Source organism: Chaetodon trifascialis, chromosome 24 (genome assembly GCF_039877785.1).
Source record: "Chaetodon trifascialis isolate fChaTrf1 chromosome 24, fChaTrf1.hap1, whole genome shotgun sequence".
Classification (NCBI taxonomy): Eukaryota; Metazoa; Chordata; class Actinopteri; order Chaetodontiformes; family Chaetodontidae; genus Chaetodon; species Chaetodon trifascialis.
This window is the reverse complement of record NC_092079.1, coordinates 14,319,267-14,345,147: the sequence shown is the minus strand read 5'-3', so window position 1 is coordinate 14,345,147 and position 25,881 is coordinate 14,319,267. Positions and strand designations below refer to the sequence as shown.

At 54.7% G+C, this 25,881-nt stretch overlaps 1 protein-coding gene and 1 non-coding gene across 22 annotated transcripts; one reads left to right on the top strand and one right to left on the bottom strand.

Annotated features, from left to right (window-relative positions):
- Positions 1-616: 616 nt before the first annotated feature.
- Positions 617-25,753, top strand: LOC139327934 (CLIP-associating protein 1-B-like). Of its 21 annotated transcripts, XM_070957970.1 has the most exons (41): positions 617-900; positions 2,628-2,706; positions 3,048-3,151; positions 3,244-3,335; positions 3,425-3,500; positions 4,030-4,127; positions 4,217-4,287; positions 10,265-10,408; positions 10,561-10,637; positions 10,759-10,851; positions 10,946-11,091; positions 11,168-11,303; positions 11,376-11,446; positions 11,561-11,620; positions 12,139-12,216; positions 12,329-12,496; positions 12,867-12,913; positions 13,045-13,245; positions 13,622-13,648; positions 14,211-14,306; positions 14,535-14,729; positions 15,338-15,442; positions 15,800-15,856; positions 16,643-16,740; positions 17,005-17,028; positions 17,550-17,797; positions 17,881-17,944; positions 18,192-18,355; positions 18,449-18,671; positions 18,847-18,942; positions 19,772-19,924; positions 20,071-20,177; positions 20,733-20,855; positions 21,654-21,801; positions 21,950-22,175; positions 22,257-22,310; positions 22,415-22,608; positions 22,694-22,822; positions 22,900-23,106; positions 23,183-23,299; positions 23,832-25,753. In XM_070957970.1, exons 1-41 carry the CDS (start codon positions 700-702, stop codon positions 23,913-23,915), a joined length of 4,881 nt encoding a protein of 1,626 aa, XP_070814071.1. In that variant the 5' UTR covers positions 617-699; the 3' UTR covers positions 23,916-25,753. The 21 variants fall into 21 exon arrangements, with proteins under 21 accessions (XP_070814071.1, XP_070814073.1, XP_070814074.1 ...); XM_070957972.1 differs by lacking the exon at positions 13,622-13,648; XM_070957973.1 differs by lacking the exon at positions 15,800-15,856.
- LOC139328069 (U4atac minor spliceosomal RNA) lies at positions 2,193-2,321 on the bottom strand. The gene has a single exon (XR_011601692.1). It is a non-coding gene; the product is annotated as a U4atac minor spliceosomal RNA (small nuclear RNA).
- Positions 25,754-25,881: the final 128 nt, after the last annotated feature.

The following is a 25,881-nucleotide window of genomic DNA, read 5'->3' as shown; positions in this document are numbered from 1 at the left end:
CTTCTGACTTTTTTCTGGGAACGACTCGGTCCATCCGGTGAGTGAATCTCTGACCGGTCACTGAATTAATAACTCGTTAATTAACCCGCTAGAAACCGGAGAATAACTGTGGAGCTAACGGTGCTCCGGGTAACTTAGCGAGCTAACTTAGCGAGCTTAGCTAACACTAGCTTAACTGTATTTATGGATAAAGCGCTTGCTAGTAGCGAGCTAGTGTGCTAGCAGCGGAAGCTAACAGCTACTCTGTTTTGACGTTTAACGTTCACCTGCAGAGCGCAGCGCCGCTCCGCTCACTCATCGGCCCGTTAGCTGAACTTTAAGCAGCATTACACATTTATTTCTGCGTGAGGGGTTCGCAAAATGGATTACCAGCAAATATACACCATAAACAGAACCGTTAACTCTGCGTGTAGGCGTGCCGGTTTGCAAACTTCGCCTAATTATCGCTCTTTTCTTTGAATTTCCAGGAGGATGAAGCGCTCTGCTCAACGCGGCTCTCCACAGCCTGATGTCACGGTGCTCACCTCGGCTCATTCGCCAACGTTAGCTGCCTCCTAAACAGAATAACTGGCGTATAAACGGGGCCAAGTGTCCTGCAGCAGGTCCCGGGAACCGTAAGGGCTTTGGTGGACGAAACGTGAGGAGGAAGGCCAGCTGGAAGCCGGCTTGTGCCTTGAATTCCTGCCCCGGGCTGCAGCCATGGAGGAGGAGGCGAGCATGGAGTATTTGCTGGAGCAGGTGATGCAGAAGGACCTGGGGAAGAGGCTCCAGGTGGGCCAGGAGGTCATCGAGCTCATCCTGGACGAGGAGAAGTCCCCTGAGCTGGAGCAGGACCAGACCACGCTGGACCGGGTGGTGGACGCGGTGGCCAGCTCCTGGGTCAACTCCAGCAACTTCAAGGTGAGCCCGGTTTGACGGCTCGGAGGAGAGACACCTCTAAGGTGGGACACAAATACTGTGTCTATGCTTTTTGTCAAAGGACGGGTGTTTTTTGTGCAGAATATCAAACATGTCGTGCGTTTACCACCACATCACCACATGAATCTGGTTATATGTTGTTATTGTGGCTAAATCATCATTCGTGCAGCGTTTGGTTGAGGCTCAGTCTTCAGGCTGCTGCAGGACGAGCTTCAAACCAGGCGATCCCGATCCCTGCAGGTCTCAGGGACACGGTGTCCTCAGGGAGAGCTTCGTCCACACAGAGGTCGTCCTCGCCCGCCGTTGACAGGCTGGATGATGGAGGAATGGTGCTGCAGGGTCTGCATGTCGTCCGTTAATGTTAGCCTGCAGTTTATGCAGATATGAGACTGCTGCGAGGTCCATTTAGTGCCTGCTCTGGAGCTTTTCAACAGATTAAGAATGAACTTTCAGTCTCGACTTTTGAGCCAACAAGTGCGAAGAAGTTGAAACTGCACAGATAAAAATGGAAGTTTGATGCTGTAGAAAGCTCCAGGACAGCGACTGAATGGAGCTCGTGTTCACATTGTTTTGTCCTCTTTAAGCTGAGATGCATGAGGCGTAGGCGGCTCTGAAATGCCAGATTTGTCTATGGAGTGTGGCGTGACGCTCAGTTTTCACGCACAAAGAATGAAGCAGACACACATACCGATGCAGCCAATCACATCGCCGCTTCCTGCGCAGCGTCCTCCTGTAATGAGGACGAGGCTCCCAGGCGAGTGCGGCGGCGGCTGCAAGCTTAATTTATCGCCACCATTAGCCCAGTTTCCTTCCCTGTGTGGCCGAGCCAGCAGAGCTGTCCTGATGTGTGTGTGTGTGTGTGTGTGTGTGTGTGTGTGTGTGGGAGGGGGTGAAAGACGGAGGGGAGCTGCTTCCTGTGCTGTCGCTTTAATGGCTCTTGTTAACTGACCGTGGATCAGCGAGCAGACTGGTCAGTCAGCGGCTGAATGGCAGCGATGGTCAAAGTCAGCATTCACACCTGTTTATTCACCTGCAGGGATGAAATTAACGCCGATGCAACACTAAAGATCAGTGATTGACAGTATTGATTGGCAGGTGGAGGAAGTCCCGGTAACAGCAGCCTGACCCACATCCATCACCTTCAACTGGTCATTCAGTGACTGGTGCTCGCAGTTGGACTCTGGGTGCAGTGAGGCTGACCGTCCAGCAGGTGGAGCCTCCGCTAACTTGTTGTCATTATTAATGCTTCACTCATTGTCTCTGAGGATCAGAGAGTTTCCAAAAATTGCACCAGAGTCTGAGCCTGCAGCTCAGGTGGTGCGTCTGTGTTGATTCTGGTGTTAGCAGGGAGGCTCTCGCTAGGCGCTCATTGAGCCTCCCAAACACCCCAAGACAAGGAAAGCTGTTTCACTGCGCGCTGCAGGATCTCTGTAAAGTCTGCAGACCGTCTTCAGTCGCGGTTCAGCGTCACTCTGTGTGTTTTCACCTCAGTGAAGGACAGAGGAGGTGATTTCATGATCACCTAACGACACAAAACACGTCTGTTTTCACTGCTTTCTGTCGCTTTGAAGGAAAAATGCTGCTTTAGTACAATTACCCATAATGCTTTGCAGCCCAGCCTGAGCTCCATTGGTCTGGTCCTTCCCCTGTGTCGTAGTTGATCTGGATCTTTTCTCTGGGGCGCTCTCTGATGTCTTTCTGTGTCTCAGGTGGTTTTGCTGGGGATGGACATCCTGTCGGCTCTGGTCAGCAGACTGCAGGACAGGTTCAGGACGCAGGTGGGAACAGGTGAGCTGCTTCTCATGATGAAAGGCTTTAAAGGTTTTAATGGTCAGAAGGAGAATGAGCTCCACACGGACAATGAAGTAGAAACACAATTGACATTTATTGTTAATAAATCTCCATAAAATATATTTTATAGTTTTTCTTTGACTTCAGCTGAAATTAAAATGTTTATATTTGAGTTGTAGTTAATCATAAATATCTGTATTATTTATTATTTCTATATTATTATTAATTATTTTCCTGTGACGTCGTGTTTGTTATTCCCTGTTCGCTCTGAGCGTGACGCTGTGACGCCTTCCTGCTTCCAAACGTCTCCGTCACTTTGGTCCTCTCTGTCCCCTCAGTCCTGCCGAGCCTCATCGACCGGCTGGGAGACGCCAAGGACCAAGTCCGAGACCAGGACCAAGCGCTTCTCCTGAAGATCATGGACCAGGCGGCGAACCCTCAGGTGCTTTGTCGCCGTGCGACACTTTGCTCCTTTTCGTCTGACGCCTTGACGGACGTTTAATGCTCATCCACGACGTCTGTGATGTCTTTCAGTACGTGTGGGAGCGCATGATGGGAGGCTTCAAGCATAAGAACAACAGGACCAGAGAAGGACTCTGTCTCTGTCTCGTCTCCACCCTGAATGTGTGAGTGGTGCTGCGATATCTCGTCCAGGTGATGCTGAATGAGACGTCTTTCTGTCTGGAAGCTTCAGGTTCTGTCTTTTGTGTTTCAGGTTTGGGTCTCAGAGTCTGACGCTCAGTAAAATCGTCCCTCACATCTGTAACCTCCTCGGAGACCCCACCAGTCAGGTACAGGTCCCGCCTCCCGCCTGGACAGAGGTCTGTGGACGGGGGCTGACAGCAGTGTTATTGGTCTGTGACTGCCCCCTGCTGGTGGGACACGTGCAGCACAGCTCAGACCTCCCAGCAGGAGCTATTTTCCTCTTGTTTCCCCGTTTGCTGTGTGAGTCTTTACGTCCTGCTAGACGAGACCTTTAGCCGTCGTCTCCTGATTGGCCGCAGACGTCTGTCATCGCCGGAATCACACTTCCTGCTGTGGACAGGAAGCCGTGCCCACGACCTTCCCTTCCTGAAGCCAAACGCTCGTCCTGTAGTGGACGAGAGCCTGCCTCACTTTCAGTTTGATCTTTAAACGACGGCGTGAGCGCAGACGTGGAGTGACGTGGTGAATGAGGCGGCGCTGAGCTACGTCTCTGCTGTCGTAGTGACGAGTTGATGTGTAGAAACAGGAAGTGGCGTGTAGAATGAATGAATGAATGAATGAGCGTCAGCTGTGTTCAGGGCCTGATGCTCCACCTGAATGTGTGCCCACCTGCAGGTGCGAGACGGAGCCATGAACTGCCTCATCGAGATCTACCGCCACGTCGGGGAGCGAGTGCGGATGGACCTGGGAAAGAAGGGTCTGCCTCAGTCACGGTGCGTTCAAGCGCTCTCTGAAAAGTCCTCTGCTGCAGATTGTTGTCTTCATCCTGAACGTTTGTGTTGTCTGTCCCCTCTCTGTCCAGGTTGAACGTCATCTTCAGTAAATTTGATGAAGTCCAGAGGTCAGGCAGTATGGTCCTCTCACCTGTGTCAGGTAAGCTCTGCCCTCTTTGTTCTGTGGGGGGGGGGCTGTTAGCTGTGTGTGTATGTGGCGCCTGTGCTGTTTTCAGGTCGTCATGGCAGCGTGGTTTTGTTTTTGGTGGTGTTGTCGTTAGCGGCCTGCAGACACTAGCGTGTGACGGCGATGACACCGTCCACGACTGACTGAGAGGAGGACGATGTCGGTCCTCTGTTAACGATCACATAATGACTCGTGCTCGCTCGCCGTCGGCCATTTATTGATCGTCTGTGCTGCTGATTTGACCTGAAAGAGTGCTTTTAAAGTGTGAGCGTGATGTTCAGAGCAGCAGCAGCATCAGGAGGCTGGTCAGCGTTGATTCTTCATCCGTTGACGGTGTGGACCTGTGACAGATGAAAGGTGCTGCTAACTTCTGCTGAACAGGATGTTAAAACAGCGCCTGTAATGGCTCTTGGCTCGTTTGTTTATGCCTTTCGGTCGTCTTTGTTCCAGGCCAGAAATCTGAAAACCTTGTGGCGTTTGAAACACGACCCGGCCGAACGTCTTTGTCCTCCAGTCACAGTGAGCGTGTTGGAGCTGGGAGCTCCTCGTCGGGTGTGTCCGCCGTCTTTCAGTCCCTGTGCAACCTGAGCCGGGCTCTTTGTGTTCCCGGGGGCGAGGAGCTTCCAGCCGCTCCGCTGCAGGACGTGAGCCTGCAGAAGTGGGACAGGACGGCGGTACGTGTCCTCTCTGGTCCTCAGCAGCAAAAGTGGACTGTGCAGCGCGGCTCCTCCTTCCTGTTCCATCACTTCCTGTCACATTTCAAACTGATCTGAGGTCAGAAGACGAAGAAGACCTTTGTTTGAAGATGTGTTTTTAATGAACGATAGCAGTCAACGCTACGCTCACTCACACGCTGCATTTCCTGTGACTGCTTCATAATAAAAGCCAACGTGTGTTTCACCAGCAAAGTGCTTTTAATGTGAAGCTGCAGCAGCAGGAAATGCTGTATTTTTTACCAAAACCATGAATATTACAATACTTTCAGTCACCATTCAGCGGCAGACAGCCACTTTTATTAAAACTGCTCTTTTTCGCAATGAAAGCACTGAAGTGATTCACAGGTTAAAAGCTTTTAATGTGAAGCAGCAGCAGGAAGTGCTCATGTTGCATTAGTAGCTTAAAATCAGTGGCCCGGCTGCAGCTCACTGCACAGGAGTGCGTGAAGGTCACATGGTCTGATTGCTGATGGGGATTGGTCGAGGCTACCTGCCTGAGTGTCGATGGAGAAAGCCGACTGTTTCACATCAGCTTCGGTTCACCAGCGGTCACTTCAAACAAGTATGGACGTTCAGAGGAGAGCATGACAAGGTGAAACTACAGTAAGACACAGCGAGACAGACAGGAAGACAAAGAGACAGACGGCAAAACGTGGACATCTGAGACAAGGAAAGAAGCAGCCAAACAAAAGCAGGAACAAACAGACTGAGCCTCCACTCGGCAGCCCAGGGCTCTTATTTTGTAGGAGTGGTGTCAGCTGTCGTCCCCACAGTCACAAGACCAGGTTGGAGGGGAAGGGAGGAGGCAGGCAGCAGCGCTTCAGCTCTGGGACGGTGTCAGGACGCCGCTGTCTCTCCTCTAGGAGGTCCACAGGGGAGGGTACCGTCTCACAAAGCCGGGCCGGGTCTCTGCAGGTAAACGTCTCCAACGAGCAGCACTTCCTTTTTCACCTGGAGCTCCAGGCCTCTCTGAAAGCCTGCATGGAGACCTGTCTGTCTGTCTGTCTGTCTGTCTGTCTGTCTGTCTGTCTGTCTGTCTGTCTGTCTGTCTCTCTGTCTGTCTGTCTGTCTGTCTGTCTGAAGCCTCCATAATTGCACTGGTATCATAATTCGGAGCTGAAAGCCTCCAGTGACTGAAGCTCAGTGATGTGAATAATCCTGCTGTTCTGTTCTGTTCTGCTCTGTTCTGTTCTGCTCTGCTCTGTTCTGTTCTGCTCTGTTCTGCTCTGCTCTGTTCTGCTCTGTTCTGCTCTGTTCTGTTCTGCTCTGCTCTGTTCTGCTCTGTTCTGTTCTGCTCTGTTCTGTTCTGCTCTGCTCTGTTCTGCTCTGCTCTGCTCTGTTCTGCTCTGTTCTGCTCTGTTCTGCTCTGTTCTGCTCTGTTCTGCTCTGCTCTGTTCTGCTCTGTTCTGCTCTGTTCTGCTCTGTTCTGCTCTGCTCTGTTCTGCTCTGTTCTGCTCTGTTCTGCTCTGCTCTGTTCTGCTCTGCTCTGTTCTGCTCTGTTCTGCTCTGTTCTGCTCTGCTCTGTTCTGCTCTGCTCTGCTCTGTTCTGCTCTGTTCTGTTCTGCTCTGTTCTGCTCTGTTCTGTTCTGCTCTGTTCTGCTCTGTTCTGTTCTGCTCTGTTCTGTTCTGTTCTGCTCTGTTCTGCTCTGTTCTGTTCTGCTCTGCGACGTTTGACCGTTGCTGCTGAAATAACTTGGCTTGTTTTTGGGGAAATGTTTGTTATATTTGAGGAACACAGTTTGAGGAACACGCTTTGAGCCTTCGTGCTTTTCAGTGACGGTCCGTCACTTTCAGCTGATTCACTTTGATCGGGGACGTTTGAGTACGTCTGTCTCAGCTGAAAGCTGGTGGAAAAGCTGTTTTACGCTGATGTTCTTTCAGAAGAAAAGACTGAAGAGGTTTGTCACTGCTCCTGAGCGTGAGGACAGAGACGTCTCTTGGATCCCGTCCACTGAAGCTCAAACAGCAGATTAATTGATTTGAGCTGCATTCCTGGTGCAGTGGGACGCCGTGGAGGCCGATTCAGGGGGACTGTGTCCTCGTCTCATCCAGCGCTGCACGGCCACAACCGTCCAGGTGACACGAGGTCACATGACATGTCCCGTCGGTGGCTTTGGGTCCGTCTCTGCGGGGTTTCATAAACAGGGACCTGGCCGTGCGTCAGCCAGCCTCAGGAGGTCCTGCGGGGAGGCGCTGAGAGACGAGGACGGGGACCCGCTGCCAGCAGGACTCGGGTTGCACAGTCGGACACCTCGTGAATAATGAAGACGGTGCGGGGACAGAGAGACGGGGCAGCGTGCTCAGAGGACACGACAGGAAAGCTGCTCTCTAAACAGGAAGAGGGTCAGTCCAACAGGAAGAGGGTCTGTCCAACAGGAAGACGGACTGACTGACCCCGAAACAGTCAACTAAAACAAGACACGTCTCGACGTGAGCCGACTGAACTCCAGACAAACTCTGCTCTCCCACGCTCCCTCCCTTCAGTGACGCATCACCTCTCCGCCGTCATTTTGTGAATTTGCACCGCGGGGATCAGCTGTCAGACTCCATCAGACTGCGAGCTCCCAAAGACTTTGAGAGGCTGCCAGGAGGAAAGCTTGTGACCCGGCGTCCAGAGGAGGGCCGCAATTAGTCCCAATTAGATTCTGTGGTGGTGTAAATCTGTGGTGGCGTAAATCTCGCCTCGGCTGCTTTTAGTTTGAAATCTCTTGAATTCAGGTGTTTGCTTCCTGTTGTCTTTGACATTTCTGCTCCGTCAGTTTCCGGATGGATCGACGGACTGTTTCAGCTCAAAGCGTGCTGTGAAATGGCTGCGCCTGTGAGGGGAAGCACTGAAACAGTGGTGTAACAGCGCCATCCTGTGGAGGGAGGCGTGACGTCCAGCTGACTGAGAGCGTGAAATGTGAGTCTTCCTGGTGTTCAGCCTCGAAGCTGCTGCTGATGATGATGATGATGATGGTCGCTGCTGGAGGCCGTGAAGGTGCACTGAAAGGCCTCAGAGACAGTCAGTGTTTCTGTCACACCTCCAGCTGCTCCAGCTGTGGCCAATCACAAAGAGTCAGACTGCGAGCTGTCAGACGCTGAAGATGGCCGTGATGTTTAATTGATTTCTGATTGGTTCTCTGGTCATTGGAGGGCTCGCTGATGGTGAAAACGAGCTGCTCCTCCTCTGAAGCTCCACCAGCAGCGACCTCGCTGCCACAGAGACACTCCAGCTGCTGCAGGCTGACGGAGGAGCTCGGGTGGAGGCTTGGCGGCTGACGTCAGTGCTGTCAGAGGAGCCGCCTCCTCCTGAGTCATGATGACCGGAGCTGTCACTCATCCCTGACTCCACCCTCCAGCTCCGCCTCCAGAGCCAGCACTGGGTTTGTCCCCTGACCGACCTCTCCCCTCTCCTCCCTGCTCCTCCCTTCTCCTCCCATTGGTCGGCTTCGGCAGCCTCACCCCTCCCTCTTCCTCCGTCCCTCGGCCTCCTCTCTGCGTCCCCTCCCTTCCTCTTCCTCCATCCTGGTCCCGACACTGTGTGTTCCCTGAAGTGAAGTAGAGGACGAAGAAGACGGAGACGGTGTTGAAGCACATGTTTCCTGACGGGGGAGGGGTGGGGGCTAGCGGTCGGACTCCCTTCCTTCCTCCCCTCTCCTCTGTCCTCAGCAGAGGAGGACCACCTGACCGTCTGTCCGTCCGTCTGCCGGCATGCTGAGGAAACTGGTCTGCAGGCGGATCTGCTCCTGTAAGCTGCTGCTCGTCCTCTGGATGCAGGGGAGCTGTGATGAATGCAGGAGGAGGAGGAGGAGGAGGAGGAGGAGGAGCGGGGATGCCTGCTGTGACGGCGGCGTCTCCAGTGTGAGCACAGCAGGATGATTTGTTGGCCTGCTGGCGGCTGGTGGTCTTTCTGTGGGCTCAGTCCAGTCTGGACCGGCTGCTGTGCGGAAACAGAGGAGTAGCTTTCTGTCATGTTTGTCGTGGTGATGAAGAGCGAACTCTGCTGCTGATTTGTGGATACCTGATGACGAGCGAAGCTGTCCAGGTTCCATCTGATCTGAGTGGCTGATCTGTGGCCTGTTCAGGCTCCCGTAGTTCTGTTTGTGTTGTAAATGGTGAGGCGTGTTGAAGTCTGTGACTTGCTGAAGGGCAGCAGGCGTCAGTGTTAGAGACAGAATGTGGACGAGAGGACCAGACTGACAAAACGTCCAAAAAATGGACGGACATCATCAGCAGAGTGTGACGGAGCAGCAGGTTGGACAGAGATGTGGACGTTTTGTGTTGCACAGGTCGCTGCTGAAGTTAGCATGCTAACCAGCTAGCTGATGAGAACCTCATGTTTATGTGGTGAATATGAAGCCACAGCTGGTTAGCTTAGCTTAGCTTAGCTTAGCATAAACAGTGGAAACAGCCTGTTTGTGTGCGGGCTATTTGTTGGCTGGGATCAGTGTACTTCCTGAAGTCACTGTGTTCCCCAGAACATCCAAATATTCCTCGCAGACACAGACGCACTCAGACTTATGTTGATGTGTAAAAGGTGACAGGTGTGTTTCCCTGACCGCGCGCACACACACACGCACACACACACGCACACACACACGCACGCACACACACACACACACACACACACACACACACACACACACACACACACACACAGAGTCACCTTGATATTGTTGCATGGTGCTTTAGTCGTGCAAGGTGGAAAAACTGCAGCCTGATGACAACATGACTGATGTGCCCTGCTCTGTGTGTGTGTGTGTGTGTGTGTGTGTGTGTGTGTGTGTGTGTGTGTGTGTGTGTGTGTGTGTGTGAAGTCTGAATAATGAAAGAGGATTGATTGCTGGCCGTGCAGACTCCTGCGCTCGGGGGAACTCACGTGGCGCTCGGTTGTCCACCTCAGAAGAAGAAGGTTTCCACAGGCCTCGGCCTCTCATGGTCAAAGCTCAGACCACAAGAGGTCGAGGTCAACGTGTCCGTCAGGAAAATGCTGAGCGGTCAGCTGCTGGTTGGACCGTCCTGCGCTCACGCTGACCTTCTTACTGGGAACACTGGGCTAATTGTTGGGTTCCTGTCGGAGCATTGTGTCTCTGAGCCTCCTGGCCGTCGTCAGCTTGTTATGTTGGTGATGCAGGAATGTGAGCGATGTCCTCTCAGCGAGGACAGAATGCACAATGTCAGAGCCGGCCGCCTCAGCGGGGACGTCATGTGACCTGTCACTCTGTCTCTCTTTTCCGCTCTTCCTCCTCCAGACAAAAACTTTGAGGACGATGACTCGGTGGACGGCGGCCGCTCCTCGTCCTCGTCCAAAGGAGCTTCGCTGTCCGGGAGGAAGGTGGTGAGCATGGGTTCATTTCGACGTCCCGCCTCCGCCTCCGCCTCCAGCACCAAGTCAGGTCAGAGCGGACGCCACGTCCACACGTCTTTCATCACTTCACAGCAGCTTAGACTGAATGACTGAGTGTTGGCGTGAACGGATGAATGTGATGAAGTCATGAAATAGAGGACGAGTTTGTCCACAGAGGACTGATGGAGCGCTTGTCTGCAGGGAGGGACGGGTGCGGTGCTGGAGCTGTGGATGAGGAGGACTTCATCCAGGCCTTTGAGGACGTCCCCACGGTCCAGGTTTGCAGCCTCGTCTTTAATCAGTGAAATGTTTGGATGATTTTGAACTTTGTTCGCGTTCATGCTCATGTTGTTCTTCATCCTTTCTCCTCATCCTCACTCCTCTCCTGCCCTCCACCAGATCTACTCCAACAGGGAGGTGGAGGAGGCCATGACGAAGATTCGAGACGTGCTGTCGGACGATAAGAGGGACTGGGAGCTCAGAGTGGCGGCTGTAAGACGTCCTGTCGTCCTCTCCGTCGTCTCGCTCCGGTCGGGTGAAACCGCCTCCGCTGATCGCTCTTCCTCCTCTTTTCCTCTTCCTCCAGCTGAAGAAGGTGCGTTCGCTGCTCCTGGCTGGGGCGGCCGAGTTCGACGGCTTCCCGCAGCAGCTGCGGCTCATGGAGGCGGCGTTCAAGCTGTCCGCCAAAGACCTGCGCTCTCAGGTGGTGAGGGAGGCCTGCATCACGCTGGGGTAAGGCCGCCGCTCCGGTCCGTGTCAGCGGGCTCGCCGCTCGGACGCTCACGCTCCCTCTCCCCTCCCCCCGCAGACACCTGTCGTCCACGCTCGGCAGCCGCTTCGACCACGCGGCGGAGGCCACCATGCCAATCCTCCTCAACCTGGTCCCCAACACCGCCAAAGTGATGGCCACCTCCGGCGTGGCCGCCATCCGCCTCATCCTCAGAGTAGGTGTCAGAAAGCGAGCGCGCAGTGTTTGAGAGCGTGGCGTGTTCTGACCGCAGCTCGTTGTTTTGCAGCACACGCACTTCCCTCGACTCATCCCCATCATCACCAGCAGCTGCTCCTCCAAGTCTGTGGCCGTGAGGAGGTGAGCGACGGCCCCGCCTCCATGTTTCACCTTTATTTGACTTTTGACTTTATTGAACTGATTCAGTTTGACGTTGAACCCAACAGGAAAACGTGTTCTTCTTCTCTTGTTCAGGCGCTGCTTTGAGTTCTTGGAGCTGCTCCTGCAGGAGTGGCAGACGAGCTCTCTGGAGAGGTGAGCAAACAGGTGTTCAGGTGTTCAGCAGACAGCCGTTGGCAGTCGCACGTCTTTAAACGCCAGGAAATGTGACACCGGCCGGGTCAAGGTCCGTGTCAGCAGTTTCCATGGCGACGCCAGGGGGAACTCTAAAAGCCTCGTTGTGTTTCCTCCCCGCCGCCGGGGAGCAACCCGAGCCGACCCCCCCGCACCAGGGGAGCGCTCCGGTTCCCATCGATCAGCCAGTCGGTGCTCGCGAGACTCCGGCTCTGATCGGAAACGTCCCCCGAGAACAAATTAGGGTCAGTTATCAGAAACAAGCAGCTTTGTCTCCATCAGACGGAAGCCGAGAAGAGGAAGGAGTATTGATCTGGTATCGATGCTGAAGCTGCAGACAGCCGAGCTCAGGCTTCAGCACTGTGATGCTAACGCTAACGCTCACGTCGCACAGCGCGGACGGTCCACATGCAGCCATTCAGCGTGAGGGCATAAAGCAGCACTTTGTCCATGAACTTTGTCCTTTTGTCCCCCTGCAGACATGCAGCAGTTCTGACGGAGACGATAAAGAAGGGGATCCATGACGCAGACGCCGAGGCCCGCTCTGTGGCCAGGAAGTAAGTCACACCTGGTCCAGGACGCCATCAGTCTCTCTCTGATGTCACAGTTTGTCGTAGCTCCAGAGACGTCCTGACGGCTGCTTTTTGGTCCTCTGGCTTGCCGTTGCAGGTGTTACTGGAGCTTCCACGGGCACTTCCGTCGGGAGGCGGAGCAGCTGTTCCAGGGCCTGGAGTCGTCCTATCAGAAGGCGCTGCAGGCTCACCTGAGGAGCGGAGACAGCCTGATGTCGCTGCCGGCCTCGGACCGCTCCTCCTCGTCCTCTCAGGAGAGCCTCAAGTGAGACACGTCCTCCTGTCCGATCACTCACTGATCGTCAGTCAGAAGGCTTTGACAGGTTGTGTCGTCTGATCGGCTGTTTGTACTGCAGAAGAAGAAGAAGGTGTCTCCTCACGGAGCATCACTTCTTCTTCTGCAGTGGTCTGACGGTTGTCTGACTGCAGGCTCGGCGCCACCTGCTGTTCACCTCCATGAGCAAAACGAGCGCCCGTTTGCTTCTTCTTCTGTTGTTTTTCCTGAAACGTGGTTAAAGTTTGTGAAACGTCTGGAGGGAAACGCAGCGACGGTCGAGATGATGACCAGCTGTTTTCTTCTGTTTCTTCGAGCGAAATGTTTGACGGATCTTCTTCTGTTGTTTTTGTCTCTTCAGTCGGCCGCTGTCGGTGAAGAACACCTTCGGAAGCAGCGCGAGCAGACGTAAGCAGACGTTTTCTGTCCTTTGCTTCGTTTGTGTCCTGGCGTGAGCGCCGTGCGGAGGTGAAAAGTAGACGTTAGTGGTCATGTGGTCAGACGGCGGCGTGCCTCACACTCTGTTTGACCTCCTGCAGCCAAAGCCGCCCACGCCAGGACGCCGACCGCCGCCTCCTCTCCGGGCTCCCTGCAGCGCTCCCGCAGCGACGTGGACGTCAACGCGGCCGCCACTGCCACCGCCCGCACCCGGATGCCCGCTGTGCCCTCTGCGGCGGCGGCGGCGGCTTCGCCCTTCAGCTCGGCCTCAGCGCTTCCTCCCGGATCGTACGCGTCACTGGGTAAGAAAGACGTCAGCGTGGACGCGTCGCCGTCAGTTTGAACCACGAGACATGAATTGACTTGATCAAAAGCTGAAGGAGGGAGAAAGAAGCTTCCACTTCCTGTTCTGTCTGCTCAGAGCTGAGACGGTGGGGACAGACTTCCTGTCCTCACGTTGAAGCTCTGGACAGACAGCAGGGCGCTTCTCTCTCCACACTCATATTTCTGGCGTTCCCTCAGTGCTGCTCTGATCACATGACTCGCTCTCGGTCTCAGTCAGATTTGCTGTGTCCCACCTGTCCCCCCACCCGCTGTCCTCTTTGTCAAACATATCTGAAGCCTAACCTGTTGACCCCTGACCCTTGTTGTGTCTCTCCTGGGCCCGCCCGCCGTCAGACGGCTCGTGGTGTGTTAATGCGGACGGTAAGCTGTGTGTGCGTCTCCACGTGGGACAGGCGTGTGTCCCCCGTCCCCCCTGTCGTGGTGGTGATGTCTGTGCATGGACTGTCTACGCATGAAACGTCTCTGATGTGTCCAAATCGAGCTGCTGCTGTGTTTCAGTCTTACTTTAACCCGTCAGTCAGCTTTAGTGTCCAGGCGTCTCCCAGGTGTGTCAGTGACCAATCAGGAGTCAGACCCATGTGTGACATCACAGTGAGCCCCCGCCCTTTTTCATCCGGTTATTTAATGATCTTATTATTTTAGCTGAGTCTTTGTTGTCTTCCTCTTCCTGTCTGGACACAGTTCGAGTCCAAACTGACGTGTTTTTGAGTCATGTGACTTCACAAAGGTCGTCTTTTTGTCTCGTGTTGATGAAGATGAGTCTCGGGATGAAGGACCTGTGTCTCTGTGTCTCTCTGTTTCATGTCTTCTGTGTGTCTCTGCATGTCGACTTGACTGTTGTATGATTTAGCTTTGCTGCGAGTGTGAACGTGTCCATTATTCCTCATTTCTGTCCCTCGCTCTCGTCCTCTCTGCGTCTCAGGTCGAGTCCGGACCAGGAGGACGAGTTCAGGAAGCGGCCCGTCTGTGACGGACAGCCGGGGGAGAAGCCGAGGGAAGGTCGTCTCGCAGTCTCAGCGTGAGGAGCTTCTGACTTTATCCTCATGTTTAAACTCTGCGTGTGAAGGAAAACGCTGCCCTGTCACATGACCTGTCACACGCCCTGTCACATGACCTGTCACATGACCTGTCACATGACCTGTCACATGACCTGTCACACGCCCTGTCACATGACCTGTCACATGACACTCACTGTCTGATGTTCACATGTTCGTCACCTTCACTGAAACCTTCTCATGTGTTCCAGCCGGCAGTCGCTCAGGTTCTCCCGGCAGACTGTTGAGCTCCACCTACGGCAGGGTCCCGAGGCCGACCATGGGCGCCGCCGCCGCCACCGCCGGCAGCAGCAGCGCCTCCACCGGCCTGACCGACGCCAGCCGACCCCGAGGTCACCGCAGCCAGGGCTGCAGCCGGGAGAGCAGCCCCACCAGGTCGAGCACAGGTAAGGAGGAGATGATGTGAATCCAAGAGGAGGCTGGAGAACCGGACAGAAAGTACTCAAAGTACCCAAAGTACCCAAAGTACCCAAAGTACCCAAAGTACCCAAAGTAAACCCTGATTCACAGCAGAAACCTCGGACTGCAGCAGCTGGAGCTCACGCTCCTGCACCGACTTCGACCGTTCAAACCAAATAGAACACATCTCAGTCAGGACCAGTTTGGGTTCAGCTTGTTTACATCCAGACTTTCAGAAATCCAGATAAACAGCTGATAGAAGCTGGAGGTCAATCAGAGATGTGAACAGCTCAGAGCTGCTCTTCTTCCTCGTCCTCGTCCTCGTACTAATACTTCTCTCCTGCCTCACTAACCACCTGTGCAGGTGTGTCCGGCTGAATGTGCTACGAGCTAAACTCTCCCTGCACTGCTGTCTGTCTCTCTGTCTCTCTGTCTCTCTGTCTCTCTGTCTCTCTGCCTGTCTCCGCCTGTCTCTGTCTCTGTCTCTCTCTCTGCCTGTCTCTCTGCCTGTCTCCGCCTGTCTCTGTCTCTGTCTCTCTCTCTGCCTGTCTCTGTCTGTCTCTCCGCCTGTCTCTCCGCCTGCCGCGCCCTCCAGCCCGCAGCCGAATCCCCCGGCCGAGCATGAGTCAGGGCTGCAGCCGTGAAACCAGTCGCGAGAGCAGCCGTGACACCAGCCCCGCCAGGGGTTTCTCCCCCCTGGGTGAGTACGGCGCCTCCCTCCTTTGCACTCACACAGCTTTGAGCGTCACATGGTGGCTAACGGTGGTGACCTGAGGGTCCTGTGAAGGTCGGGACGTGGACAGGACGGCTGCAGACTCAGGCGTCTCTGATGTCCTCCCCTCTTGGTCTGCACACGTCACTGCTCCTCCTGTTCTTCTTTGCATGCTCTGTGTTCAGACGTCTCCTGTCTCTTCTGTGTCCTCATGAAGTCCACGCAGAGACGTAAAGCCTGCAGCTGAGACTCACACCGTCGTTCTTATGACAGACGTTGTTCATCAGTCAGTGTTTGTGTGACCTGTGACCTCCTGCTGTCCTCTAACTTTACGTCCTCCTCCAGCGACGCGTCGACACTCCCGCTCCACCAGCGCCTTGTCCTCTGCGGACTGCTACTCAGGTGACCGGCAAGGTCTTCGCAGGAAGTAGCCTTCCTCAGTCAGACGGGCGAAACGTCGTCTGACCGAGTGAACCTGCCGAGCGAAGCCCGTCCCTGCATGGCCGCTGTCCACCTCTGGACTCTGTCTCCAGTGGACGGAGTGGGAAACGAGCAGCAGCCAGAGACGCTGAGCCTCAGCGGCGGCGCTCCGTCAGCGGCGCTCCGTCAGTGGCCGCTCAGCGTTGGTGGTTTACTGCGCCTCCTTTAGCACGAAGCTCTGTCAACACAACCACTTCCTGTTTCTGTTTCAAAATAAAAGCCCTGCAGTGTTTTGAGCGTTAGAAGAGGAGAAGTTTCCCACTTTGGCTCACGTGGAGCAGCTCACTGACCCGCCTCCTGTCGGAGGAAAGTCACATTCAGGCTGTTTGAGCTTTGATTTCGCAGCTTCATGACGATCACTTTGTGCTCTGCGACGTTCGTCTGTTAGTTTTGGTGTTTCGTGCTGATCCGCTGCACCTTTTTGTCCTTTGGTTTGTGTTGATCCTCATTGGCTCTCTGCTCGCTGCTTTGGGTTGGCTCTGGTGTGTTTTCGGATGCGATCGATGAGAAACCTGAACAATGAAAATCCATCTCCCAGTCTGAACTGGTTCTGGTCCCAGAATCCACGTAAACCAGGACCACGGCGCTCCTCTCGCCTCCAGCTGCTTTCCTTCTGTTATCATCTGTGACACACAGCAGGCGTTTCAGTGCGAGCGTGAGGAGTGTGTGCTCCTCTCACTGACCTCTCCTTCGCCTCCTCTTTTCCAGACCGACTGTCCCATCAGGCTCGAATCTCGGCCTCCGTCAACGCCATGAGAATCCTCAACACCGGCACCGACGTCGAGGCCGCCGTCGCCGACGCTCTGGTGAGAACACAAGTGGAAAAATCTGCATGCAAAGAAATAAAAATAAATCTTTGTATGGAGACGTCCGGAACAAGTCTGGTGACGTTCTGTCTCCAGAATGTCCAATAGGTAGGTCAGAGTAGGAACCAATGAGCTGTGAGCTGAGGAGACAGGAGGTTTGGCCTTTTTCTGGGATTTGTTGATTCAGAGACGAAGAAAGATGCAGATTTGATGATGTCCTGCAGTAACGTCCTCTGTGCTCTCTCTTCCTGGACGCTGTTCCAGCTCTTAGGGGACTCGAGGAGTAAGGTACAGAGAGCCGAGAGTCGCTGCATGCAGAGCATGAGCGTGAGCACGTCCTCGCAAAGACGTCCAGCTGCTCTCACTTTAACTTTTCTGCTGTCTGTCTCACCGTGACGCCTGCTAACGTCTGCCTGACGCTCAGGCCTCGTGTCCACACGCTGAGCTAACAGCACAGAGACAGAGACATCCGCCTTCCCTGCCTCTGCGATGAGCTCTGACCTGTGAGGCTCAGGATGGTGACGGGTGACGAGTCCCGCCTCCTTCCTGTACGCTCCCTCCTCATTGGACGCTCAGAGACGAGCTGTGTGTGGACACGAGGCCTGGCGTCCTCGTGTCGTAGGTCTGCCTTGGCCTGGTTGAGTTTGAGTTTGTCTCATCATGTCCGACAGTGGCGTGAAACGAGCTCATCCGTGTCACATGATCAGAGCGCTGCATGGCCGTGACTGTAGCTGCATGTTCGCCCTCGTCATGTCAAGCCGCCGCCGTCGCTGCTCGGTCCTGACGCTGTCGTCTCCTCTCTCGCTCAGCGGAGGCCCGTGAGGCGGCGCTTCGAGTCCCCGGGAATGTACTCGGACGACGACGCCAACAGCGACGCCTCCAGCGCCTGCTCCGAGCGCTCCTACAGCTCGCGCAACGGCGGCATGGCGCCGCACTACCTGCGTCAGACGGAGGACGTGGCCGAGGTGCTGAACCACTGCGCCAGCGCCAACTGGTCCGAGAGGAAGGAGGGGCTGCTGGGACTGCAGAACCTGCTCAAGGGCCAGAGGATGCTCAGGTGAGTGCGAGGAGCCAATCAGAAGCTTTGACTCGGACACGTTCCTGGTCTGACACTCGCTGTGCTGCTGTTTCCTCCGCCAGCCGTGTGGAGCTGAAGAGGCTCTGCGAGATCTTCACCAGGATGTTTGCAGACCCGCACAGCAAGGTGAGCGTCGGCTCTGCCGTCATTGGTTGAGCACAGAGCGGCCTCGGCGGCTCACTTCCTGCTGGTCGCTCACACGTCAGACTAACAGTGTGTTTTTTGTTGCATGCCTCGTCGCTGCTCGTCGCGGACTCTAACAAACTCCAGAGAGTAAGTGTTGAGTGTGTCTGTCCTGTCAGATCGTCCACCTTGTCAAACATGGACACAGTGAGACTTTGCTCCTCTGCTCCTTCCTGCCCCCCCCCCTCAGGTCTTCAGCATGTTCCTGGAGACGCTGGTGGACTTCATCACGCTGCACAGGGACGACCTGCAGGACTGGCTCTTCGTGCTGCTCACCCAGCTGCTGAAGAAGATGGGCGCCGACCTGCTGGGCTCCGTCCAGGCCAAAGTCCAGAAGGCCCTGGACGTCACCAGGTGGGCCTGAGTCTCTGGGGAAGCTCTCCAGCTCACTGAGTGCAGACCGGCTGAAGGTCTGAGGACTGAGAGCTGTTTCCTGTTCCTCTGCAGAGAGTCCTTCCCATACGAGCAGCAGTTCAACATCCTGATGCGTTTCATCGTGGATCAGACGCAGACGCCCAACCTGAAGGTGAAGGTGGCCATCCTGCGCTACATCGAGGCGCTGGCACGCCAGATGGACCCGGCTGACTTCGTCAATTCCAGCGAGACACGCCTCGCCGTCTCGCGCATCATCACCTGGACCACCGAGCCCAAGAGCTCCGACGTCCGCAAGGTAGGAGGGCGGGCGGGCGGAGTTTCAGCGCCGCCTCCATCTTCCCTCAGAACGCAGCTTTGTTTTCATTTCGTTGACTTTCATCGTAGTTCGGCTTCGTTCTTCCTTCAGTTTCGTTCTTGATTTGTTTGTTTTGTTTTTGTCCAATCGCCGTTTCCCGTCCACCGGCCCCCAGACCCTTCATAACTGGGCAGGGGAGGAGTTCTCAGGCCGACCCAGCACCGTGGCCTCTCTGCCAGGAGAGGGCAACCTGGAGGAGAGGTGCAAGCAGGTAGAACGCCCACGAGCAGCATGAGCAGAGTGTGAGCTCCTCTAACCCCCAGACCTGGACCTGGTCTGAAGGCTCCCCAGCACTAACTGCTCTGCCAGGGTCAGGGTCAGGTCAGGGTCAGGTCAGGGTCAGGGTCATGCTGTGGCTGAAGAACCAGGACAATGGACAGAAGGTTTCAGGTTAATCTGTGACGTGCATGAGCGGCTGAAGACGCTGCGTGAACTCTGAACTCAGACTAACTTGGACTGAACTAAACATAACAAACAGCTTTTTTTCTTTTCAGCACATTCAGCATTCATTCACTCATTCATTCACTCATTCACTCATTCATTCATTCATTCACTCATTCACTCACTCACTCATTCATTCATTCACTCATTCATTCACTCATCAGTGCGGTTTGCCTCTAACTTTCCCCATTAACCCTGCGTACGCTGAAATGACTCCGGAGAAGATGTGAAGTGGAAACGCTGACCTGAGCGACGCGCTGCATGCTCACAACGTGCTGCCTAACACGCCGTTTCCTTCAGCTGGAGCTCGTTCCCTTGAAAGCCTTGAAAGTTTGGAAAACGCTCAGTCTGAAGCGTCACCTTTGTTTACTTTGATATCAGATCAGTGATCCTGATGGAAACATCAAACGCTCACAGCTGGATTTTTAGTGAGTCAAGGCTTTGAAAGTCTGGATATTTTTGGCTTAGGTTCCTTGAAAGTGCTTGAATCTCCGCCGGTCCTTGTGTCTCTGTGGGTTTTTGTGTTTCACAGAGTGTGTGTGTGTGTGTGTGTGTGTGCGTGTGTGTGTGTGTGTGCGTGTGTGTGTGTGTGTGTGCAGGCGGCCCAGGTGGTGCTGATCGCCCTGTTTGAGCTCAACACGCCGGAGTTCACCATGCTGCTGGGCGCTCTGCCCAAAACCTTCCAGGACGGGACCACCAAGCTGCTGCACACACACCTGAGGAACGCCAGCGCCAGCAGCGGCGTCAGCATGGTGACACACACACACACACACACACACACACACACGCATGCTGAGAATGAAAATGAATCTGATTAACTGTTCATAAGATCACCTGGACAGGTGAACAGTTCAGAGACGACTTCCACTGAAACCAGTTGCGTTTGGTCCGTTTTCAGGCGTCTCCCAGTATCTCTGCTGGTCGGGCGCCTCCTCGGCAGCCCAGCAGCCGCAGCAGCCCGCTGACCTCCCCCACCAACTGCTCCCACGGAGGCCTTTCTCCCAGGTGACGCTCCCAAGACTGCACCTCCGACCCACAGTCACAATACTGACCTCTGAACAGCTTCATACTGACCTCTGATCAGCCTCATTACTGACCTCATACTGACCTCTGAACAGCTTCATACTGACCTCATACTGACCTCTGATCAGCCTCATTACTGACCTCATACTGACCTCTGAACAGCTTCATACTGACCTCATACTGACCTCTGAACAGCTTCATACTGACCTCTGAACAGCTTCATACTGACCTCTGAACAGCTTCATACTGACCTCTGATCAGCCTCATACTGACCTCTGAACAGCTTCATACTGACCTCTGATCAGCCTCATACTGACCTCTGAACAGCTTCATACTGACCTCTGATCAGCCTCATACTGACCCTCTTTTCTCACATCTCTATCTTCTCTCTGGGCTGCTCTCCTCCTCTTCCTCCCTCCCTCTCCTCCTCTTCCTGTTCCTCCCTCTCCTCCTCCTCTTCCTCCCTCCCTCTCCTCCTCTTCCTCCCTCTTCTCCACCTCTTCCTCCCTCTCCTCCTCTTCCTCCGGCCGGTCGCAGTCGGCTGTGGGGTTGGAGCGCAGACGGGCTCTCCAAGTTCCCTCCTCCACCCTTCCCCACCCCTGCTCCTCCACCCGCTGCCCACTCCTCCCTCAAGGCAGTGCGGCGAGCTTTCTCACCCAGGTAACCCCGTCCCTCTTGTCCTCATCCTCCTCGTCCTCCTCGTCCTCGTCCTCGTCCTCGTCCTCGTCCTCGTCCTCGTCCTCGTCCTCCTCCCTCTTGTGCGAGCAGGTTGATGAGACCTAAAATAAAAACCAGATTTAATTTTCACGTTAATTTCTGACGAGGAATGAACGTGAAGGATGTTTCGGTAAAGTTTCCACCCAGCGACCAACAGGAAGTTGTGACGAAGACTCGGAGGAACATTGGACGTGTTTTTTTTTGTCTTTCTTCGTCGCACTGCGAAGCCTCGTGTGTCTTCGGTCCTGCTCTGCTGCTCGTCCTCTGTCCATTCGTCTCTTTTCTCCTTCACCTTGTCGGTGAGGACGTGTCGTCTCCGTCTCTGTGCTCGACTCACCTGTGCCTGTCTCTACCTGCACGTGGTCTGCAGACTCGACCTCTGACCCCGCAGCACTGCCTGTTTCCTAGTCATGGACAAAATGTGGCGTCATGTGTGTTTCTCTCACATGTCAGCGTGCTGGAAAGTTTGGGAAAGTATGAACACAAATCCGTCTTTGCAGTTTGTCTTTTTGTTGACATTTGTTGACACCAAAAAGCTAAAACTGAGACCAGGAAAGGAAAAGCAGCTCAGCGAGGACTGCGTTTGGTCCATGTCTCGGAAAGTGTCCTCATTGTCCGCAAGCTTTGAACAGACGCGGTGCTGATCCAGGACCATTTCATGACTGAATCCACCATCTGAAGTGGTCCTGGGTCACCACAGGGACGCGTCCCCTCTAACGAGCCCGTCTGTCCCTCCCGCAGCATGCTGGAGTACGACAGCGAAAACCTGAACTCAGACGAGATCTACAGCTCTCTGCGCGGCGTCTCCGAGGCCATCCAGAACTTCAGCTTCCGCAGCCAAGAAGACCTGATGGAGCCGCAGAGGAGGGACGGCAAGAGGGACGGCACGGTGAGGAGAGGGACGTCTGACACGGCGTCTTTCAAGACGTGCTTTAACGCGTGATGTGACCGTTAGCCGTTAGCTCGAGGACACTGTTTTCATGAGCTCATTCAGGCTGATGATGATGATGATGCTGTGGTGTCCTTCTCTTCTCCAGTCTGCAGTCGGGGCGTCCTCAGACTCTGGCGGCGACCTGGTGGGCGGAGGACGCACTGCTTTGGACAACAAGACGTCGCTGCTGAACACGCCTTCGCCGCGCTCCTTCGCCGGACCACGCTTCCGAGACTACAACCCCTACAACTACACGGACGGCGTGGGCGCGCTGGACAAAGCCGCCCTGAAGGAGGCGCTATATGAGGACGCCGTGGAGCAGCTGCGAGACGGTGAGGCCGCCGTCACTTTGAAAGACATTTTCCTGTTGGTTTGTCTCGTCGCGTCTTTAAACTGAAACTTCTTCATCGCAGGCTGCCGACAAGAAAGCGTGGAGAACAAGATGACGAACCCCAAAAGCTTCCCAGGTAAAACACACCTGCAACACGTCACATGACTCCTCCCATCACGTCAGGTGACGTCAGGGTCTGAGAGGAGACTGACGGAGCTCATTTCCCTCCTCCTCCCGCAGCGGCTCCTGCAGAGCAGCTGGAGCTGGTGGGGGGGCTGCTGAAGGAGCTCTCGCAGGGGGAGCGGGGCCCCGAGGAGCGCCGGGGGACCCTGCTGGAGCTGCTGAAGGTGGCCCGGGAGGACAGCCTGGTGGTGTGGGACGAGCACTTCAAGACCATGCTGCTGCTGCTGCTGGAGACGCTGGGAGACAAAGACGTAAAGACACGCGCCCCGCCTCTTTCTGTCTGTCCCTGTGGCCGGCGTGTTTGTGGAGAGCTCACTGTGAACTCCTCTTCCTCAGCACACCATCCGGGCGCTGTCCCTGCGAGTCCTGAAGGAGATCCTGAGGAACCAGCCGGCCCGCTTCAAGAACTACGCCGAGCTGACCATCATGAAGACGCTGGAGGCTCACAAGGACTCGCACAAGGAGGTGAGTCCAGGTGTGACCGCCGTTAGTCTTCCTCTCACCCTCCCTCACTCCTCCCCTCTCCTCTTCGTCGGCTGCAGGTGGTGCGTGCGGCGGAGGAGGCGGCCTCCACGCTGGCGGGCTCCATCCACCCGGAGCAGTGCATCAAGGTCCTCTGTCCCATCGTGCAGACGGCGGACTACCCCATCAACCTGGCCGCCATCAAGATGCAGACGAGGGCCATCGAACGCATCGCCAAGGAGCCGCTCCACCAGCTGCTGTCCGACATCATACCTGGACTCCTGCAGGTGAGCTCCAACCTTCAGGAGTCATCAGAGTCCGCCGCCGCCGCCGCCGTGCACTCACACCGTCTGCTGTTTTCAGGGCTACGACAACACCGAGAGCAGCGTGAGGAAGGCCAGCGTCTTCTGCCTGGTGGCCATCTACTCCGTGATTGGAGAGGAGCTCAAGCCTTACCTGGCTCAGCTGACCGGCAGCAAGGTACGCCCACTTCCTGTCTCTCAGCTGTCCGCCCGTCACGCAGCTTCGGCCTGCAGCAGTTTGCTGACAGAAAACGTGTGTTCAGACACCTTCAGGTAACCTGCCTGCTCTCCTTAGTATTAAGATAAGATAAGATAAGATAAGATAAGATAAGATAAGATCAGACATTAACAGTGACGAGTCGGTCACAGGAAACTGATCTCAGGTGAGCTTCTGTCAAAGTGACCTCGAAGTCCTGAGACACCTGAAAAACTGCTCAGACACTCAGCAGCCACCAGGGGGCAGCAGAGACCACAGGTCTGTGAGGACACGGTGGAGACATGGCAGCTGTGCAGGACGTGTCTTCAGACGAGGACTCGCTGTTTGCTTTGACAGACGTGTGTCTGGTTCACAGGAAGTCGGTCAGAGTTTGTGAGCTCTGGTGCAGAACCAGACCTGATCCACTGATGAGATCTGGACTGATCCGCCTTCGGGGTTTGAGGCAGGGACAGACGCTGCGTCCTCTAACGCTGATGCTGTTTCCCTCCTACAGATGAAGCTGCTCAACCTGTACATCAAGAGGGCCCAGACCTCCACCAGCAACAGCAGCAGCTCCTCCGACATCTCCTCCTACTGACTCCCTGTCCTCCGCCGCGCTCTGTCACGCCGCTCCATCAGCCGCCGACGTCGGCGCCGATGGGATGTGGCAGGTGACGCTCCACCTGAGCCGACGTCGTCTTCCTCTCTCACTGCAGTCACGAGCCTTAAAGCGTCCAGTGAAGCTTCCCGTCGGTGTCGTAAACGTAGAAAAGGCCTGAGGTGAGTCACAGCTGCGACTCTTCATCAGTTTTCATCAGTCTACGACCTTTGACCCGTCGGCTTGTTGCACACTGAATGTGAAGAGCTTCAGGACGTGGACCTCACCTGCGCTCGTCCTACCTGAGCGCTGCCTCGTGCACCTGTAAAGACCTTTGACCTGTCAACATCCTGAGCTTTGATCTCCACAGTGTCCTAACTGAAGGATCGTTTGGGCGGCCAATCATGAAGCGCCGCCGCTCACGAGAGGTTCCTGTTGTTTGAAGCGGGAGATGCGACGCTCAATAAGATTCTGTTTGTCATTTAGAGATTTCATCCTTTTCAGTCCATCTGAAGCCCAGAAGTCGCTCGGCTGATGATTTGAGGACGCTGCAGCGAAAGACGTGAGGTTTGTTTTCCTCCGCCGTCTCTGAGCGGCGGGACGCTCAAACTGGGATCAAACTGGTTTTGACGTCGTCGAGCTGTCGAGTCAAAACTGCTGTGATCTGAGTCTCATTCCAAAACACTGAATATATTTATGATGTTACTCTGAACGTCCCGTCACACTTTCAGTCCTGTCACGTCTTCATGTTGGACGCTGAGCAGCTGACGACGGCGCTTTCCTGACAAACTGTTTGAACCTGTTTTAAAAGAAAAAACTGCATCAGCTGTTGGAAAAGTGAATGTTTGACCTTTAAAATGTGAAACGGCCTCAATCTGACAGACGGACGGACAATCTGAGGGATTAGATGCTACTGAAAGCTAGCGCCAATGCTAGCCGAGTGAAAGAGCGTTTGATCTTTGGACATTAGCAATAAAGCGGTGGACGCCTGCAGAGCTGGGCGGCGTCCGTCCTCTGAGACGCTCGATGTGCAGAAGTGTCATTTTTAAACGATATCATGAGAAAATGCTCCTGCTGCTTCTTGAAACACTAACAAACGCGCCTCGTCACGCTGAAACTTTAAACTTTGATTGGTTGGACTTTCCTGGTGCTAAGCTCCGCCCGGCTGGCGCACAAGGCAAGTTTAAACAAACGCCACAGATGAGGTTTAAGGACATTTAGGGAAACACTCCACCGTGCTTTCAAGCTGAGCTGAATATGGAGCCACGGCCGGTTAGCTTAGCTTAGCTTAGCATAGCATAAAGACAGAGAATGAGAGCCCGCCCAAAAGTCTTTATGCTAAGCTAAGCTAGGCTAAGCTAAGCAGCTGTGGCTGTAGCTCCGTGTTGGCTGTTCAGACTGACGTTAATGTGACGCTGCTGAAGACTTCAGGCCTCATTTCATCTCCTCAGACTGTTAAACGCCCTTCGGATGAATGTTGCCTCCAGAGGCGGTGAAGTCCTCTGCAGCCGTCCAGCGTTAGCGTAGCCGCCGAAGGCCACGTGTACAGCTGCAAACGTCTGAATGCAAAACATGCTTCTCATTTCCTGTGTGTGCCTTTGGGTAACGATTCCTGTGCAGTACCAGCGTGTACTAGCGTGTACTGGTGTGTACTAACACTGCAGCGGACGTGCAGAGCTGCTGTACATACGCTTCAGGCCGGCGGCGAGGTGCTTTTCTCAGTGCATGACGTCTCTCTGAGTACTCTGTCCTCCTCCTGTGTCGCTGTACATATTTACCTGTCGCTTCTCTCACCTGTCTTAGACTTTGCAGAACTTGAAATAAACTATCAGACTTCTCTTCTTTGTCGTTTGTTCATCCTTTTCTAATAAATGACAGAAAACTTTATTGACATGTCTGAAATGAGATTTTCGTCCTCTGATGTCTTGTGATGTAAATCCACGTCCTGAAGTACTGCAGTACAACG